General features: G+C 42.8%; 1 protein-coding gene across 9 annotated transcripts in view; it reads right to left on the bottom strand.

The window, feature by feature from the left end:
• Positions 1–19,991, bottom strand: part of CADPS2 (calcium dependent secretion activator 2) — a 490,835-nt gene extending 470,844 nt beyond the window's left edge. For all 9 annotated transcript variants that reach the window (XM_024757764.1, XM_024757759.1, XM_024757761.1 and 6 more), the window contains exon 1: positions 19,468–19,991. In XM_024757764.1, the coding sequence (XP_024613532.1) occupies positions 19,468–19,809 (342 nt within the window). In that variant the 5' untranslated portion in view covers positions 19,810–19,991. The remainder of the gene's footprint in view (positions 1–19,467) is intronic.
• Between the last annotated feature and the right edge of the window lie 679 nt (positions 19,992–20,670).

The following is a 20,670-nucleotide window of genomic DNA, read 5'->3' as shown; positions in this document are numbered from 1 at the left end:
TCTGCCTGGACGCTAGGCCTCTTTTCAAAATTGTGGAGGGGGACACAGGAAGGGAACAATCATGGGAAGTGAGTTAGTAGATACATTTATTTACTCCTAACAATTCATTTCCTCAGATAAGAAAAGGTATATAGAGAGGGGTTGAAAAATGTGGTTATTGTCATATGTGATAAATTACAGACTGGAATTCGAATTCCAAACATGGACAAAGGACCGTACCATTAACACTATAAGCATATCTAAGAAAATTCTGAGGGCAATGGATGAAATAACAGTAAATGGAACCAGAGTGATGGGATGTTATGCGGAGTCTGGCCTTGTAGTTTGAAGGTACAGGGTGTGGTCCTCAGGAAGAAAAAAACCTAGAAACAGGAATTTGAAGTCCTTCAGTTACAAGACCGAATATGAAGCAAACGTAGACTGCATCTACATCTGTCCTCGAATCCCGAGAACTTCTAAATCTACATGCTATTTTCCACTGCATAAAAGCTTCTTCTACAAACATGGCCAAAATTTATATTTATATTCTGCCCTCTTCTTACCAGACTGTCAGTGGCTTAACTAACTCTCATTCCAAATCCCTTTCTCCTTTGCTTTCCTCCAGCACAGAGACCAGTAAGAAAAAACTACTATCCCAGCCTGATTTGCAGCTATAGTTTGGCAATAAGGTACAGAAAGAAGTCGAGGTGGGGAGGGACACTCCTTTCCAGAATAAAGTCTCTCCACAGCTCCTTCTCCTTTCCTTCTACCTGGAACAAATACCTGACCTGCAGGTAGCTGCACCCATGAAGGCAAAAGCTGCATGCGAGGGATGGAACAGCAGCGAACAGGAGAAGGCTGCATTATGATGGCATCACTGAGCCACCATCCCAGCCAGTGCGTCTTGTAAAGTGAGATAAATAAAGCCCAGTGGTTTAAGCAATTAGGCTTTCTGTTCAGAGCCAACATAATCCTCACTGGAATATACCCAAATCTTTCTCATGTTTCCCATCTTGGTAATGGTTCCTCATCCCACAAGTGGCACCAGCAAGATCCTAAGAATCATCTTTACATCCTCCTCATTCAATCAGTCCCTGTTTGCTTCTCATTCTATTTCTTACACGTCTCCTACAGCCCTTGTCTTGTTTCTCCATCATCCATCTCTACGTTCACCACCTTCATTCACACTCTCCTACACTACTGAAATGCCACCAAACTCCTCTCCCTGTCACCAAGCCGCCAATCTTCTTAGACAGACAAACCTCTACTTGCAGGCTTTTCAGACACACCAACACGAGTTCTTGGCTCCTAGCCTGCTTCAAGAGCCTTCACAGTGTGGGGCTCAATGATAGCTAAAAAACACGTGAAAAGTTAGCATTTTAACTAAAGTTAGCATTTTAAAAGGTAAAACAACATACCATGTGTGTCAAATATACAAAGCTGTCTAGCTATGGAGCAACAGTAAGGACCAGATGTCTGTTAAAAAATAAAAAACCAACTTAAAGACAATGTTCAAAGTTAGCAAGGACACAGTGAGATAAGTATATTTGTTACAAAGTATTCATAGGCATATGTACATTTGTTCAAGAATTATTCAATACATATTACGAATCTCAGTATGTGCACATTCTTTATACTCAGCCTAGAGATGTGAAATCCATCCCTCACCCCGTAAGACACAATCAGACGCTCATCATAGCATAAATGTTATGATATGTATGTATGAGCAAAGAGCATACAAAGATTAAAAAGTATCAGGAAGAGTGTTTTGAAGAGGAAAATTTTTAGGATACAGTGCTAAGTGGGGGAAAAAAAAAAGGCAAGATACCAAATTGTGTTTACAGCATAATCACCAGGGGAAGACAGAAATGGAAATGAGAAGGATGAATTGTTCAGCACTCACCGCCCTTACCCTCTGGTTAGAGCATAAGTATTTCCCTCCAATTTCTCTATGTTTCTGGACTTTATTATAAGCACATATTATTTCTATATTCAGAATATAAAGAATTCTGGAGATTGATGAGTAATAGAGAAAAAGATAGTAAAAACTGAAATAGTAAAAGAGAAAATTGGGTTGAACTATTTTTTTTTTAATTTATTTATTTTTGCTGTGTTGGGTCTTCGTTTCTGTGCGAGGGCTTTCTCTAGTTGTGGCAAGTGGGGGCCACTCTTCATCGCGGTGCGCGGGCCTCTCACTATCGCGGCCTCTCTTGTTGAGGAGCACAGGGTCCAGACGCGCAAGCTCAGTAGTTGTGGCTCACGGGCCTAGCTGCTCCACGGCATGTGGGATCCTCCCAGACCAGGGCTCGAACCCGTGTCCCCTGCATTAGCAGGCAGATTCTCAACCACTGCGCCACCAGGGAAGCCCCAGGTTGAACTATTTTAAATGACAACTTTCCCTAGCCAGATCCAGAACGAGAAGCCCTGAGCATAGGTGCCCAAAGAGCAGGCACCTGGGATCAAGATCAATAACCTCCCTAGCAGTTTGACAGACTCTTTTACAGTTTGAGAATTCAGAATTCCAATTATGAGGTCCTGACATTTTAAGATTTCCTATTCAAACAGTTTCCCATACAATCCCCACTAACTCCCTTTATAAAGCCACTGCTGAAGACCACAACAATATGCAAGTTTCCTTCTGTCAGGCTTTAACTGTAGGTAGTAATGCTTTAGGGGCATGTGATTTGTCCTGCAATATACCCACATACTCCTGACTTCAGTATAATCTAATAAAACAATTTTAAGTAAGAGCTCTTATACCAGCAACAAAGTAGTTCTGATCTTGCAAGAGAAAATTTAAAAAGACACCTGAATTAAAGATCCAAGGGTTTGGAGGCACAGAGATCTGAGTTAGAACTCAAACACCATCATTTACAAACTGAATGACCTTAAGCAGATTGCTTACATTCTCTGAGCAAATACAAAAATAGAAATAAGATAAGCTCAAACTTCAAGACTTGAAAATGTCATTTAATCCTTCTCATTTCTTTTAAAAGCCATCGTGCATTTTATCCCTTTTTAACCTTCATGCTCTGAAGAACATCTCAGAACCTGGTAAACATTAATATTTCAGGCAAATTACGTACAGTTGACATTTTTAGACTCTATGTTTTTGTGAAGATACAGACTATTCTGCTGAGAGGCCTCTGAACAGCAATACAGTGATTCTGAAATTAATGAAAACATTGGGGGCCTAGGAAGGTCCTCGGTGAGAAAAAAAACCCAAGTCAAAAGTTCAGTATTTAAGCAAATACTGCTGAAGAGAACAGTCTTTCATGAGAATAAAAGAAGCTGCTTTGTAAAAAGTTAAAATGTTCTCATTGCCAGGCACTTGTCTCTTGGTGGGGGAAAGACACAGACGGTACTACCTACTGAAGCCATTTATCTATTGATATGGTCAGAGAGCAGGGCCTGAGGGCCTTGCACTATAAAAAGAATCAAGTAACTTTTGCTAAAAAGTTACTAATGGAATTCAGGTCTCCCTCCGACCTTAACACATACCTCACAAATTGATTCCCCTCATTACTCCTTTATTGGTTTCCTCCTAAAACTGCTTAAAATATTCAACTTACCTGGGTTTTATTTAATTGAAAGTTTATACTATTTTACATTAAATAGCCCAAAAGACTCATAAAATTTCATGGACATAGGAGTCACACATACACACACACAGACTGAAAAGAGTTGGGTAACTCATTAGATGAGAACCTTTAATTTTATTCTTACCTTTACCATTACTGGTTAATGCCTGGAGGCAAAATGCTGAACAAGCATGGTCCTTTTGAAATTCCTTTCTCCAACCAGATGTTTATATTCCTTCATATCAAGGTCATTTTAGGAACTATGGGTCTTATTCCAGTTAATAGCTTCATTAATGCACAGGGGACTCAAGCATAAAACTAAGTCACAGAAAATTATAACATAATAGGGAATATGCACAAAATATGAATACACTGTTATATCCTTTGATTCTCCTGAATTTTACATTACTCTGTGTTCCTAAAGTAAAGCCAAGAGGCAGATGAAAGGAAAACACTTGTTTGTTAATGACAATCAATCTGAAGATTATGATTAGAAAATTCATCCAAATAGAATGTTCCAAGATCTTTAAATGTTCTAATAAAGACAGCAGGATGATTTTAAGAAGCTGTCTCACCCTAAAGAAAAGCAAATACCACCCTTTACCGCCCAGCCTCCCTCCCTTTCAAGTTCACAAAAATACAAGAATTTCCAGGAGCTGAAAGACACACTCCTATAGCCATATTGAGTGAAGTAAGTGCCTAGCGCAACAAATTCTTTAAAAGCCAAAAGGATTGTTGTAACATTTTAGAACCCCCTAAAAATAAAGAACAGTAAAAGCATATGAGACAGGAAAAAAATGGGTCATGTAAAAACGACACCAGACTTCAAACTTCTCATTAACAACACTTGTGAAGCAATGCCTTCAAAGGTCTGAGGGAAAATGATTTCAACCCAGACTTCTATGGCCAGCCCATTTCTCTACCAAAATAAAGGTAACTACAGACTTGCATGGATTTGGGAAATTTATCACACTCTCTCTTACAAAGGTGCATGTGCAAAGGTTCAAACAAGAAGAAAAAAAAAAGCGTTGCCAACTCAAAAGAACTAAGAAGGGAGAATGACAACTCAGCCTGCTGTCCAAACACCAGTTCAGATTAGTGTTACGCCTGAGGAAGGCTAAACGAGGGGGGAAAGGTAGAGAGAGAGATGAATGCTATCCTTTGGAATAGTGACTCTCAACCCTAATCAGACACAACATCCCCTGTGCTAGCTATTCCCCTCTGCCCTCCAGATCTATTTTCCCCCTGTTGTCTACCCTGTTCTGTGCCTTGGGGGACTAATGACTTAGAACCGCAAGCAATTCTGCTCTCCAGCTTCTCTCTGGGTTTCCCTTCTGGTGAAGGGCCAGCATCAGAGGAATCGGAGCGAAGGAAGACAAAGCCAGCAGAGTCGTGCCCTTTGCTCCCTCCCTGCCATGCACAGTCTCAGTGACTAGACTCTCCACAGCCTCTGTCAGGCAGCCTTTCTCCCGCCCAGCTCAGACCACAGCTCCCTCCTCCCGCTCTTGGAGGCCCAGGGGTAATAAGGGCTCTTCCTTCTGTAGCCAACTCTTGAATGCTTCACCATCCCGTCACTGGTTCCCTTAAACCTGCCTGACCCTCTCATTTGTGAACCATCCCTTGGAGTGGAATAGGCTATCTCCTACTGGGCCCTAACTAATAAACCCCCTATAAATGCAAAACACAGAATAACCCTTTTGCTATGCAGCAATGAAATTTATCCCTAGGTATATTACCTGCACAGACCCGTTTTCAAAAATATAACATCCTAACGGGAACAGAAACAAAGTAACTGAAATAACATGCATATTAGTATGTAAATGCTTAGGCGTAGCTGGTCTACAAGATAGTGGATGTATGCATCTAGTCTTATATAATGAAGAAGTCAGAACTTAAGGGAAGTTAGGCGATACTTAACTGAAATTTATCAAAAACAGAGTGCTGACATTTTGAAATAAGGGCTAAGAGATTTTTATATATGTATCCATAAAATCAAGGAGAATGTGACAACTGAAAATGAAGGCTGACACAAGCCCCTTGTATTGGTAACACAGTATCAGAAGCATCATTACTGTGGGTGACATTTTTCAAAATAGTGAGCAATGGGCTTCCCTGGTGGCGCAGTAGTTGAGAGTCCGCCTGCCGATGCAGGGGACACGGGTTCGTGCCCCGGTCCGGGAAGATCCCACATGCCACGGAGCGACTGGGCCCGTGAGATATGGCCGCTGAGCCTGCACATCCGGAGCCTGTGCTCCGCAACGGGAGAGGCCACAACAGTGAGAGGCCCGCGTACCGCAAAAAAAAAAAAAAAAAAGCAATTCTCAGGAAAGTTCCTGACAAAGTTCAATCTTCCTTCAATTTACCCAGAAGTTGTCGCACTAGAAAAATAACTTAGTAAACCCATACAAAAAAACTTTGCATTTTGTAGATGAAGAGTTATGCTCTAGGCTCAAATAATTATAAACCGGCTTTAACTACAGAAATGTCCAACAGGGCATTCAAATGCCATGTGTGACGGACAATACAGCATGCATTCCAGGATTCCTAGAATCCTTGGATCCCACCCCCTAAATACCAGTGGCAAGCGCCCAGTCAACCGAGAAAATCAAAAACACCCCATACTTTTTAAAATGTCTGCTAGGGGTTATTACCATCACCGTTGATAGGCACCGGTTTATAATTTTGGACAACTTAAGGAAGCAATGAAGGGAGACAAGATGGGTAAAGAAGAAAAAAAAGACCCCAAGAAAAATAAAATTTTAAGAAATGCAACCAAGTACATTATGTGGTTTTGCAGTGAAAAACACTCTTGATGATGTAAACTCCATTAAATAGCCTTGAATTTCTAGAAGCAACTACTCAAAGAGCAGAGAACTTAACGATTCTTAGCATAAAAATCATTCTTACTTAATGATTCTTAAACATAAAGATTAGCAACCTTGGGAGGGTATTCCTCACAGAAATGTCTGGATGCAGGGGCGACTGGCAATGGTTTCAGAATCAAGTGTGTCTGACCCAGCATCTCTAATTCCCTTAGCATCTTCCTCAGTCACAAGATGACTGTCTCCTGTCTCATACACCAGAACGTATGTCACATGGCCACCCACAGCTGCCAGGGAAGCTAGAGCTGAAAACTTAGCAAAGAGGAGGAGGGGAAATGAGCATCAGGTAATTAACACTCATAGCGGAAATAGTACGACTATAAGGTCTACAGAGGAAAAACTGAGAAATAAAAGGGGTGAGTATATTACGTAAATTAAAAAGCTAAGTGTAGGTATGATGTGGATATAACAGATTATAATTAAAATCACTTAAGATTAGCATAAACATGACAGAAGTTCATTTTCTCTGAGACCTGAACATGTGACAGCTCTCCCCTGCAAAGCTATCAGGGCCCCAGGCTCCTTCAGACATGTTGTTCTGCTCTCCTCAACAGGCAGCAAGCATGTCCTCATCCAAATGGCTGTTCTAATGACTGACATGGGGATTCCAGCCAGTGGAAAAAGGGAGGATGTGCCCCTCTTTTCAAGGAATGGCCTATAAGGTTTGCACAGGGCACTTGCATTCATACCCCACTTGCCTGAACTTAGTCTTTTAGCTCTATCCAGCCACAAGAAGCTGGAAAAGACAACAGACCCTGATTGTTACATATTGTTAAGAGCCATCAGGAGAACAATTTGGGGCAACAGTTTGTCTGCCACATACTTGCTCCTAGTCTGGCAAGACTCACTTTCTGCTCTTCTCAGCAAAATCTCAGCCACCTGTAGCCTGTCTTCTTGAAATCTTTAAGAGCAGAGACATTGCCTGTGCAATTCGTCGTGAGAACAGACTCAGTCCTGTTCGCATGTGCGAGAAAGTCGACATCCCCCTGGGCTGTGCTCTCGACCCACATTCTCTACAGACAAGCACACCCAGTCCCATGGTTAACAACAACAAAAAAAAAAGCGGGGAGAAGATGAGAAAAGGTAACCATGCTCCCAACTAAAAACTCTGTGGCTTGTAAGGAGGGGAGAACATACTGGGGTCAACTAGCAGACTAATAATGGTAAATAACCACATTCCAAGTAGAAGAAGGGAGCCAGATGCTTGTAAGTGGGCTTGATCTCCCCACCCTGCCCCTTCTACAGGAAGTAATGGCTGGAGTCTGAGGAGGATGCAGGACGAAAAATGGTTTGTGCATCTTATTTCAATTTACAAAGGATTTGCCAGAAGAGTTAAAAACATAGGGAAGAGTAAAAAGGGTGCCCTCAGGAAATGTAACTGGGGTTGGGGAGAAATGGGACAGGAGACAGCTTTTTATGCCAAGTTCTGCAAGGCTTCGATTTTTAACCCCATGAATATGTTTTATTTAACAGCATAAATAGACTTAGCACATTATCATCTTCAAAATAACACTATTACCATATGGTCCATTTATAATATATTCACGAACTTAAATGGTGAGAAAATACTACCTATATCCTACACTACCCCTGAGGCTACCACCCTCTTCAGACCGGAACCACTGCCACAATCCCTCAATTGGTCTTCCAGCTTCCACTCTTGCTATTCTCAAGGCTGGATGATGCTTGAGGCGTTGCCCTAAATTCCACGTAAATGGTGGCCCCTAGAGTTGTGCCATGTAGTGGCACTGGATCTTCTCAGGTACACACTGTTTTAGAATCTTAATCAGATCACTTTTCGAACCTGCTCAATACTCAACAGCTCCCCACACCTGCTTAAAGTCTGATCTTCCCATGGCCTAAAGAACTTACATAAGCTAGCCCATGCCTACCTCTCCAGACTCATCACTTCCTAGGATTTTTGCATCTATGTTCATCAGTGATACTGGCCTGTAGTTTTCTTTTTTTGTGACATCTTTGTCTGGTTTTGGTATCAGGGTAATGGCGGCCTCGTAGAATGAGTAGAATAAATCCTTGGATTTATCCTGTATGGGACTCTCTGTGCTTCCTGGACTTGATTGACTATTTCCCATATTAGGGAAGTTTTCAACTATAATCTCCCCCAATATTTTCTCAGTCCCTTTCTTTTTCTCTTCTTCTGGGACCCCTATAATTCGAATGTTGGTACATTTAATGTCTTCCCAGAGGTCTGAGAATGTCAATTCTTTTCATTCTTTTTTCTTTATTCTGCTCTGCAGTAGTTATTTCCACTATTTTATCTTCCAGGTCACTTATCCATTCTTCTGCTTCATTTATTCTGCTATTGATTCCTTCTGGAGAATTTTTAATTTCATTTACTGTATTGTTCATCATTGTTTGTTTGCGCTTTAGTTCTTCTAGGTCCTTGTTAAATGTTTCTTATATTTTCTCAATTCTATTTCCAAGATTTTAGATCATCTTTACTATCATTACTCTGAATTCTTTTTCAGGTAGACTGCATATTTTCTCTTCATTTGTTAGGTCTGGTGGGTTTTTACCTTGCTCCTTCATCTGCTGTGTGTTTCTCTGTCTTCTCATTTTGCTTAACTTACTGTGTTTGGGATCTCCTTTTCGCAGGCTGCAGGTTCGTAGTTCCCATTGTTTTTGGTGTCTGCCCCCAGTGGCTAAGGTTGGTTCAGTGGCTTGTGCAGGCTTCCTGGTAGAGGGGACTGGTGCCTGTGTTCTGGTGGATGAGGCTGGATCTTGTCTTTCTGGTTGGCAGTACTACGTCTGGTGGTGTGTTCTGGGATGTCTGTGACCTTATCATGATTTTAGGCAGCCTCTCGCCTAATGGGTGGGATTGTGTTCCTGCCTTGCTAGCTGTTTGGCATAGGGTGTCCAGCACTGTAGCCTGCTGGTTGTTGAGGGGAGCTGGGTCTTAGCATTGAGAAGGTGATCTCTGGGAGAGCTCTAGCCATTTGATATTATGTGGAGCTGGGAGGTCTCTGGTGGACCAAAGTCCTGAACTCGGTTCTCCCACCACAGAGGCACAGGCCTGACACCCAGCCAGAGCACCAAGGCCCTGTCAGGCTCAGAAGAAAAGGGAGAAAAAAAGAAAAAGAAAAAAATAAAATAAAATAATGTTATTAAAATTTTTAAAAATAAAAGAAAGGAGAGAGCAACCAAACCAAAAAACAAATCCAACAATGATAACCAGCACTAAAAACTATACTAAAAAAAAAAAATGGACAGAACTCTAGGACAAATGGTAAAAGTAAAGCTATACAGACAGAATCACACAAAGAAGCATACATATACACACTCACAAGAGAAAAAAGGAAAAAAGTATATAATCTATATATTTACAAAAAAGGAAGAGAGCAACCAAATCAATAAACAAATCTACCAATGATAATAAACTCTAAATACTAAACTAAGATAAACAAAAACCAAAAACAAATTAGATGCAGAAAGCAAACCCCCAAGTCTACAGTTGCTCCCAAAGTCCACTGTCTCAATTTTTAGGTGATTCGTTGTCTACTCAGGTATTCCAGAGATGCAAGGTACATCAAGTTGATTGTGGAGCTTTAATCCTCTGGGCCTGAGGCTGCTGGGAGAGATTTTCCTTTCTCTTCTTTGTTTGCACAGCTCCCGGGGTTCAGCTTTGAATTTGGACCCGCTTCTGCGTGTAGGTCGCCTGAGGGCGTCTGGTCTTCGCTCAGACAGGATGGGGTTAAAGGAGCAGCTGATTCGAGGGCTCTGGCTCACTCAGGCCGGGGAGAGGGAGGGGTACGGATGCGGGGCGAGCCTGAGGCAGCAGAGGCCAGCGTGACGTTGCACCAGCCTGAGGCGCACCGTGCGTTCTCCCTCGGAAGTTGTCCCTGGATCCCGGGACCCTGGCAGTGGCGGGCTGCACTGGGTCCCGGGAGGGGAGGTGTGGATAGTGACCTGTGCTGGCACACAGGCTTCTTGGTGGCGGCAGCAGCAGCCTTAGCATCTCATGCCCGTCTCTGGGGTCCATGCTGATAGCCGTGGCTCACACCCGTCTCTGGACCTCGTTTAAGTGGTGCTCTGAATCCCCTCTCCTCACGCACCCAAAACAATGGTCTCTTGCCTCTTAGACAAGTCCAGACTTTTTCCCAGACTCCCTCCCGGGTAGCCATGGCACACTAGCCCGCTTCAGGCTGTGTTCACGCAGCCAAGCCCAGTCCTCTCCCTGGGATCCGACCTCCGAAGCCCGAGCCTCAACTCCCAGCCCTCGCCCGCCCCGGCGGCTGAGCAGACACGCCTCTCGGGCTGGTGAGTGCAGGTCGGCACCGATCCTCTGGGCAGGAATCTTAAAAATCTGAAGACTTAAAACTAACATTAAAGATTAAGAAAATAAGTGAGAAATATGCCCAACTCTGTGTTAATATACATGAAAATCTAGAAATGGCCAATTTTCTGAAATTATGCAATCATCACAATTGAATCTGGAATAAGAAGAAAAACCTAATAGGCTAGGGAAAGGAAAAAATCAAAAATAGGTTCTGGATGTAGTTCATTTCATGAGTCAATTGTTTCAAAAGTTCACGTATAATAGGGGTTACCCTAGCAATGCAAACATGGTTTAATAAGAACCTAGAAATATGTCACATCAGTAAAGTAAAACTAGTCAATCACCTCAATTGATGCAGAAAAGAAATCTGATAACATTCAGAGTCCATTCCTGACATTTTATCCTCTTAAACGTAATAAAAACAGAATTATCCTAAAACACTAACCAACACTATATTTACTGGTAGAATACCAAAAGCATTCCCAGGAAAGCCTGGACCAAGCCTAAGGTATTGGCCCCAAGTACACATACTCTTCTAGACATTGTATTAGGACAGTTGCCCTGTGAAACAAAAGAGGTACAGCTACTGGACCAGACAAAAGTTATAACTATCAGCAGATGATTCAACCACCTACTTAGAAAATCTAGAAGAATAAAGTACTAATTACTCAGTCAGTAGTGTACTGTAATATAACCAGCTGTAACAAAAATTAGAGTTTTACATTTATCCATAATAAAACAGGGAAGGATGTCACAGTAAAAACAAAAATTATAAAATGCTTAAAAATAACCTTAATTATAAATGCAAAGGTTCTATATAATGAAAATGCAAAACATCACAAAGACATAAGAAGCTTAACTAAAGAGATATGCTGGGCTTCCCTGGTGGCACAGTGGTTGGGAGTCCGCCTGCAGTTAGGGGACACGGGTTCGTGCCCTGGTCCGGGAAGATCCCACATGCCGCGGAGCGGCTAGGCCCATGAGCCATGGCCACTGGAACCTGCGCGTCCAGAGCCTGTGCTCCGCAACGGGAGAAACCACAACAGTGAGAGGCCCGCATACCGCAAAAAAAAAAAAAAAAAAAAGATATGCTATGTTCCTAGAAGACTAAATGTAATAAAATATAGTTTCCTAAACAAGATTAAATTAAAAATGATAGCACCTAATTTGGAGCACATCCATGCAGTAGGCCCTATACTAACCACTTTATATGTATCACTTCATTTAATCAGAACAGGAATACTATGAGGTCATTATCCCCATTTTACAAATGAAAAACCCAGGGCCCAGAGACATGAAATGCCTTGCTCACACAGTGAATGAATAGAAAATAATGAAGCCCAGGCCCTCTGAAGCCAAAGAGTGATTTCCATCAGATATTAAAATATGGTAAGATCATAATTATGGTATTAGCAGTAGGAAAAAGTAGTACATTAATGAATTAGAATAGGTAGCCTAGAAACAGGTAGACATCACTGAACATTATCCCATGAGAAATTTTCTGCTTGTTTTATTCTCTAGTCTCAGAACGTTTTGTGCTTAAACTCACATACCAGGGGCTCAATAAATATTTGATCAATGAATTAATGAAGAATATAAATGATTTGGTCTAACACCTTAGTAATTGAAGTAGAGCTTAATCAGAAGTTAGGCTTCAAGAATTGCTTAGCTATTTGGGGGGAAAAAGTCAACTCCTTGATTCAAATTTTAATTCAAGATGGGAAACTTATTAGCCAAGAATATAAATAAGAAATAAGTTTTTAAGATCAACTGAATTCTATCTAAAAAACGAAACAAAAGGCAGAAAGGCAGACTATAGAAACACCCTCCACAAAGGGAGGGGACCACCCACCACCTTCAACATACTGAGGACGGGGACACATTAGTAAGTGACACCTAAATCTCAATAGAGAAGTAGGAATAGGATATTAGATCATATACATTCATCCTCCCAAGCAGTCAGAAATGAGCAAATTAAATACCACCTCAGCTATCAGACTGAGGAGGATAGCCTTTTAATTATTCATACCCTTTGCCCCAGTAACATTCTCAACACAAAAATTCATTCCTAACTCGAAAGTTATAAAATGAAAATATTCAAACCATAAAGTTTACAAAGCAATGTGATAAAATTTCAAGAAGCAAAGCAAAGCATCAAGGATGCTCTACAAAGTAGAAGGCTCCCAAATACAAACCAAGGATTTAACCCATTATGCAATCTGAGGAAAACAGGGGCTTTCCTTACTGTCTAACCTAACATTAGAGTTTTAGAAATAGCACAAAAATAAAGACACTCTTAGATAAGTCCTTAGTTTTTAATTACTTCACTTAAAACAATTACTAGAGAATGACTTCTAAGGTTTACTTTTCGAAAAACCCATATGCATTCCTACTGCACACACTGAAAAAACATTCCACCTGCTAATGATCTTGTAAGACCAGACCACTGTGAAATTCACTCTTCAGTTAGGCATTACTCAGGGTCAACTCCAACTTCGAGATTTCACTAGATTCTCCTTTCCAGTTCATTTTGTAATGGTAAAGCTCAGGCTTACCCTCCTATATTTCCCGTTGCAAACACCGTGATCTATCCGTGGTTTTGTAATGAATAAATTACACAATTGATAATGTAGTTCAATAGCCTCCAGCATATCACCAAATTAAAGACCTTTTAAAAGTCTAAATACGCACTGTCTTCCCACTGTATTGGTTCAATAGAGTCTAAAATATTTAGATGTTTTTTGTTCCTTGCCTAGAGCACCCCTATTACCTTTTCCTCAATAATGTAATACGGGGTTTAATTACTCAGTAATCTCACTCATTATTGCAAATATTATACTTTCACCTTGCCTAGGTGAAAATAAGCCATAAACTAAGTCATTTTCCTGCAGTTTCCCTTTAAAACAGGGATTATCAAGTCTGATCGTACACTGGTATCACCTGGGAAGCTTTACGACTCAAACCCAGAGATTGGTTTAATTAGTCTGGGGTACAACCTGGATAATGGGATTTTTTTTTGAATTTTGATTTATTTTTTATACAGCAGGTTCTTATTAACCATTTATACATATTAGTGTATATACGTCAATCCCAATCTCCCAATTTATCCCACCACCACCACCACCCCCACTTTCCCCCCTTGGTGTCCATACGTTTGTTCTCTACAACGGTGTCTCTATTTCTGCCCTGCAAACCGGTTCATCTGTACCATTTTTCTAGGTTCCACATATATGTGTTAATACACGATATTTGTTTTTCTCTTTCTGACTTCACTCTGATTTTTAAAAGCTCTCCAGGTGATTCTAATGTGCAGCTAAGGATAAGAATCCCAGGGTGTTTTTTTTTCCTTTTTTTTTTTAAAAAAAAGGAAATCATATCAAAATCCTTAGGTAACTTAAACACTGGTCCTAAGGTGACATGTTACAGATTTGGGACGTTCCATCATTAGCTCCTTGAATACTCTTAAAGCTTTGGAACAATCTCATTTGTTCCAATGCTATTCTATTTACAATCATTAGTTTTTTTCCTGGCCTAAAAACTGAAATGGCAATAACACGTGACTATGCGACCCACCATCTTTGCCAAAGAAAGGTCTCATTTGAAATGCATAAAAAGTAGCACAATAACTCAAGAGGCCTGCCTCACTAGAAAACAATAACTGGTAGAATTTTCCATTCAGAATTCCCATACTTAACAGCCTGACAATTGGGTTTCTTAATTTTGTTTTGAAGGTCTTTCATGACTTTACAAACTATGCCATTTATCTTGTGAGTGTAGAAATGAAGGGAACTGCTTCCATTTAAAAGAGGGAACACACAGAATTACAATATTTTATTTCACTTTATAAGCAGTAAACGTAAACCAAAATTACAGCTGATTTCATTTTTGAAAGAAGCGAACTCCAATATCGCTTAATCCATTTCAGTTCTCATTAGCACAACTCATTCCACCAAATTAAGTGCCGCGGTCTCAAGACACCCTGCGGAGGGATAGATGAATCAATTGAAACAAGCAGCATTTTTTTCCTCTAAGTCCAGTCTGAGGTTTCACTCTAATGTGTGGTTTCCAACTCACTCCCCACAGGACAATGTACTCCATATTAAAAGCAGCCAACAACATAACCCATACCTTCTGCACCATAAAGTACCAAAGCGCAAGGAGCAAAGCATGAATTATCCTAACTCCCTGAGAGGGTGGACTTTTTAGACTATCACCACATCTCCTGGAAACCTGCAAGCAAGAAAGCAAGGCATGCTGTGGGGCTTCTACACTGCTTGTCTCTCGGACTTGGTTGTGGCATTGGGACAGTCTTCTCTTCGAAGTCATTAGTTCTATACCAACAGGTATTACCCTTTTTATGGCTTTCTTTACAGAGGGTGGGGTGAGGCCTGGCGGTCTCAAAACATGTTTAGGAACATTAATTTCCACAGAAGAGAGGTTGACTCTTTGCCTTTATATTCTTCCCTCCACCCTATACCTCCCTAATTCCTCGAGACAGGGACTAAATCTGACACTTCCTATCCAACAAGCATTTAACTAGGTTCTTATACATCATGCACTACGCTGAGAATACATCAGGCCACAGTCGTATCTTAGGCCCCAAAGATGGCACAACATAGCACTAAGGAACAATGACCCCTAGCATAAGGTAAGTGATTCCTGGCCTTTGTAAATCTAGCTCATTTTTTCATAAAATTGTCTTTTCTGAGCCTGGGGATCACCTAAGCAGTGAGAACATTTTTTTTTAAGCTACAGAAAGTACTGCCATTTCCAAAGAGGGATAAAAGTGGCCACTTTACTGCAGTATAAACACTCAGACGCGCCAAGTGCAGAACCCACTGTGTATTATTTCACCCAATGCTATTTCCCCACAGTGCTCTCTTCCTGATCGGTTCTACCAAAGGAGATTACTTCCCCACCGTCTGCAATTTCACATTATTTGTATACATTTCTCAAACTTCGTGTGGAAAATTATGCAAAGTGGTGGGAGTGATTATATAAGCAGGTTTAAGGCAGTTTAGTGAGATTACAGTGACACATAAAAATGCAAAGAACAAGGGTAGATGAATCACATGTTAAGTTATTAGATACCATTTTAGTCTTTTTGATTCCCTCTTCATTATTTCTAGTTTAAGATAGTTGGCTTCAACATCTGACTTACTAAATTTAATAAAACAAATAATGAACAAAGCAGCTACTGACTAGAAACCTATAGACTAGCCAACCAAAACTGTGAGCACTTTAAGTCATGCACACCTGAAATCGTTATAAACTGACACCTGCCATCTGTAAACCACATCTATGGAACATACTTAACCTCTTCTATGGTAGTCATTATGTTTCTCAGATTCTCCCTACCTTCTAACCACCATGGACTTTATTTTGCCTTCAGCGTCTCAGTGTTTTCCAAAGGTTCGACAAATTGCCTTTATTAAGCAATAAGTGATTAGCTTTAACTGCATCATTGTTGTTTTCTAGTTTCAATGCTGATCCCACCTTTAACCAATGACCTAGAATCATCCAAGGTTCATCATTATCACTGTTAACTGATGGTGCAAAGGTAATCAACGTAAATAAGCATCAGAGGCTTAAGCATTATTCACAGCTGAAGTCATTTTTGCCATTGGCTGTTTGTTACTCCACATTGGTAGCATGTGTGAACCATTTAGGTGGTGTGACCACCCGGTACAAGGCGTTGTCAGTGCCTGGTCTACACTCCTCCCAGAGTTTTCTGTAAAGCCTGAAGTTATCAGACTGGCATAAGCTAACCACCATTATTCTTCTAAGCTGAAATTTTCCAGCCAAAAGCAAAGACAGACATGTTTTAGTCAACTGAGTTTAACGCTATTAAGCTTTTTCAACTCGTGGATACAACCTCCTACTAGCTTTGTGGGCCATCTTAGCCAAGTGGGAAAACAAAAAACAGTGCAGCTCAGTTGGTTCACAGAAACCCACCGACTCTACTAGTGAGACAGCTTTGACTGCCAGGATAAGGCTTTTATCTTCCTGTGATTAATTTTCTTCATTTATAAGATGCGTACCCTTTCAAATCTCAATTTCTGAGTTTCTAAATTCTTAAAGTTAGAAGTGAGTAAGCAGCAATATGCATTTCAATTACAACAATTTAAGCTATTAAATCCTTTTACTAGATGTCTGACTACTTGAAGATACAGAATAAAAATATACAATGGGGGCTTCCCTGGTGGCGCAGTGGTTGGGAGTCCGCCTGCCGATGCAGGGGACATGGGTTCGTGCCCAGGTCTGGGAAAATCCCACATGCCACGGAGCGGCTAGGTCCGTGAGCCCTGGCCGCTGAACCTGCGCGTCCAGAGCCTGTGCTCCGCAACGAGAGAGGCCACAACAGTGAGAGGCCCCCGCGTACCACAAAAAAAAAAATATATATATATATATATATATACACAATGGATTAGTGATTTTGCAATTATCCTGTTACTTCTTTTATATAACCCAACTGTATACTTCAAGAACAAAGTTTTTGTCATTAATTATTGGCTTGTGCATCAAATCCGGAGGAATAGTTAAATTCCCATTTCATTTTGTCCTGGGAGGAAACCCGACTGCCAAGAATTGCTCCAGCTCCCTTTAACAAGCAACTTGTTAAAAAAAAAAAAAAGTGGGGGGCCTTTTGAATAAGTTTGAATAAGGGAAACACTTAAGTTGTTTGGGGGCCTCCCCCTTAAAATATAAGTCACAAAACTTCACCTCACAGCATTTAATGCTCTCAATATTTAGAAAATAGAAATTTCCAAGCAGTCTTAAGTATTTTTGTACAGAACATACGCAATGTTTTGCTTCCTTTTTGCAGTTTGGAATTATTTTTGGTGATGCCTGAAGGAGGTTATAACAATGGTCTCCTCAGTGGTATTGTGAATGCACCTGTTTGCCTATTCAAATAATTTCTGGAGAAACATTCTATTTAAACAAGAGTGTCAGAGAAATCTGCCCTATTTGAACAAGCGAGAGTTTGTTTCATTAACAAAACGCAACAAGTATGTACAGTAAGAATCAGCTACCAGTAAGCGACTCTTTGCAAAAGCATCTTCAGTGATCATATTCCAGACAGGAATAGCCTCAGTTTCACCAAACGTTATTTTTATACTTTAACACACAGAAAATAAACTTAAATGCAATATGAATATTAAAACTGGAGACTGGATGATATTCATAAACTTATATGACTACATACAACATACACAAAAACTTACTTAGTTTAAGAGTGACTACTGAAGATGAAAGTCTCTTGACCTACAGAGTTAAGAGGCACTGGGTGACTGTAATACAACCCAATGCAATCAAAGGATAACACAGTGTGGTACTCACCTAGGAACAAAATGGAAGGCTCACAAAAACTCCACAGGGCACTCAAAACTGACCTCACAAATGGTGGCTTCAATCATACCAATTGGTTAGGGAATAGAAAATGTTACTCAGAAATCCTTCTCTCCTCCAAAATGAAGGCCCTGCCTGGATCCCAAGGTCTTTTCCAGCTCTAGCATTCTGTGACTAACTTACCTAGAGGGTTAGGCATTTGAAGGATCTGTGTAATTAGCCACCAACTGTAGCGAATCATCCCCTAAGTACTCCCAGGGAGCAATTCAAAACAGCTGCTTGGTTTAGGCCTGTTTTAAGAGGTTGGGTAAATGGGGGTGGGAGGGTGATGGGAAGACTGCCTTTACTCTGAAATACTAGCTTCTCACAAGTCAATTCAGAAATGCTCCAAATTTCTAAGAAATGCTTCACATTTGTAAGTTAATGGTTCAGAAAACTAACAAACATCTGTGCAACTAGGTATGCTTTGGACAAATTACAATACAATCTCTCTGGGTCTCCACATCCTGTCCCAAACTAAGGGGGCTAGTGCAGATTTCTGGTGAATCGTCTAGGTTCAACATTCTATCAAGATTTCTTAGTTTCTATTGAAAACATTCACCCAATTCGGGCAATTTTGAGTCATCACTTTCATCTGCTACAGACTATTAGACCCTGGGGTCTTGTTTTAAAACTAAAGTTGGCACGTATTTCACCTGAAACTCTTTAGCTCTTTGGGAATGGGGACAAAAAGCGCTTTCGTGATGAAGTAGTTATGAACCAGTCCTTTATTTTTCATCAAGAGCGTGTTTCCTTAGGCCCGCCGAGACCGGTAATTTCTAACCCACAGCAACTCTCAAAGCCGCACACCTTCCCTCCTTAGGATCTGATGTCCTAGTTACACAGCAATACAGGAAAACTTGTCCAGTTAGCTTTGTTTCGTGGAACATTTCTACACCTTCTCCCCCAGAAATGACTTCTCCCTAGCTATCAGAAGTGTTCAGATTCCACACTCATTCAGACCCACGGTAAAGCCCAGCTCCAGGAGGGCCAAGCGGACAGGAATGCACCACTACCCTTCGAAATTAAAGTTGATGGGAGCTGTGTTCTCACCCGGCCGGGGCCGAGCCGGCCGGGTGCAACGGCCGCACCGCCGGGCTGTCAGGTCGGTCTCGGTCCCGACCAAGCTGACAGCTTCTGCCAACCGCGGGGGAGAAGATGCGTCTATTGCAACCTGATACCCAGCGGGCTAAAGCACCGTCCTCCCTCCAAAGATTCCCTTGCCCTCCAAGACTAACAAAAATACAGTGTCCTGCAGGAGGACAACGGACAGGCGCCCCAGAAAAGCCCAGGGAAGAAGAAGTGGGGCTGGAGACGCCCGGTCCTGCCGGCAACTCACCTTCTGCTGCCTCCGGGCCATGTCGGTGGGCTGTTTGGCGTTGAAGGGGTACGCGATGCATCTCACCACCAAGACGTAGAGCTGCAGGCGGATCCTCCGCTCCTGCTCCTCGTCCAGCAGCCGTTCGGGCTCGTCTCGCCCCTCGCTGAGCACCGAGGGGCTCGGGCTCACGGGTCTGGCTGCGCCGCCGCCGCCGCCCGCGTGCCCTGCCGCGTCCCGCCGCCCTTCCCGAGCCGGGGCCGGCTGCGCTCGCTGAGAGCCGCCGGCCGCCACCAGCACATCGCGGCTCTCCTCTTCCAGCCCCTCGTCCGACTCCTCTTCGCTGGAAGACGGGTCCAGCATAGTGCTCGGGGCACCCCGCCGCTCGGCCCGCGGCCCCCAGGCGCCTCACCCCCTGCCGCTGCGCCCGCGGGTCTGAGGGAGCCGCGCGGCTGGCAGCAGCGGCCGCAGAACGAAAGGGAAACTGGCCGAGGCTTTCCGGACACGTCGAGTTAGACCCAAGAGTGTTTCCTACCACCAGAGCGAAAGGGGCGGGCGGGAGCCGAGAGGAGGACTGGTAGCGGGGCGGGGTGGTGAGGGTGGAGGAGCCGCCGGGATTAAATAGGCGGAGTTAGCGTCGGGGGTGAGCCCGAGCGCCTGGTGAACTGCTCGGCTGGCCCGGGCCCCGCCAGCCCCGTAGTCCTCCAACGTCCGCCGGCTGAGGTGGAGCCGCCCGAGCGCCCGGGTGCAGGTGGGGAACCTGTGGCGCCTACAACAAGCAACACGTGGAATGGAAGGTTGAGGAGCGGGCGCGGGGTCGCGGAGTGCGCGTGCGCGCGCCGCCGGCGCCGCCGCGACCCTGGCCGAGTGCCCGGGTGTCAGGCGCGTAGTTTGCAAAGATGCGGAGCGCTGATCGCAGTGGCTCTGTGTGCGCCCATCCGGGATGCTTGGACTGCCGTGACACCACCACCACCTATCCCCTTTTCTCCCGCAAGCTTCCTGAGGGACAGGCGGACGTGGGGCAGGAGAGCTGGCCCTCTCCACCTCCCCGGGTGAGCGGAACAGCCAGAACGTGAGTCTCCAACCCGAATTTGATACCCAGGGTTGAACCCCAGCACGGAAAAGTGGGGCCAGAGCCGTTTACCGCCAAATAACGTGGAGAAGAGACTTTAAAAAGTCTCTCGCTCTGCTCTGCTGCTATTTGACGCTATGCTGAAGTCCAAA

The sequence above is a fragment of the Neophocaena asiaeorientalis genome, unplaced genomic scaffold (assembly GCF_003031525.2).
Source record: "Neophocaena asiaeorientalis asiaeorientalis breed wild unplaced genomic scaffold, Neophocaena_asiaeorientalis_V1.1 scaffold116, whole genome shotgun sequence".
NCBI classification, from domain to species: Eukaryota; Metazoa; Chordata; class Mammalia; order Artiodactyla; family Phocoenidae; genus Neophocaena; species Neophocaena asiaeorientalis.
Note: the sequence above shows the minus strand (reverse complement) of the source record. Positions and strands in the feature narration are given on the sequence as shown.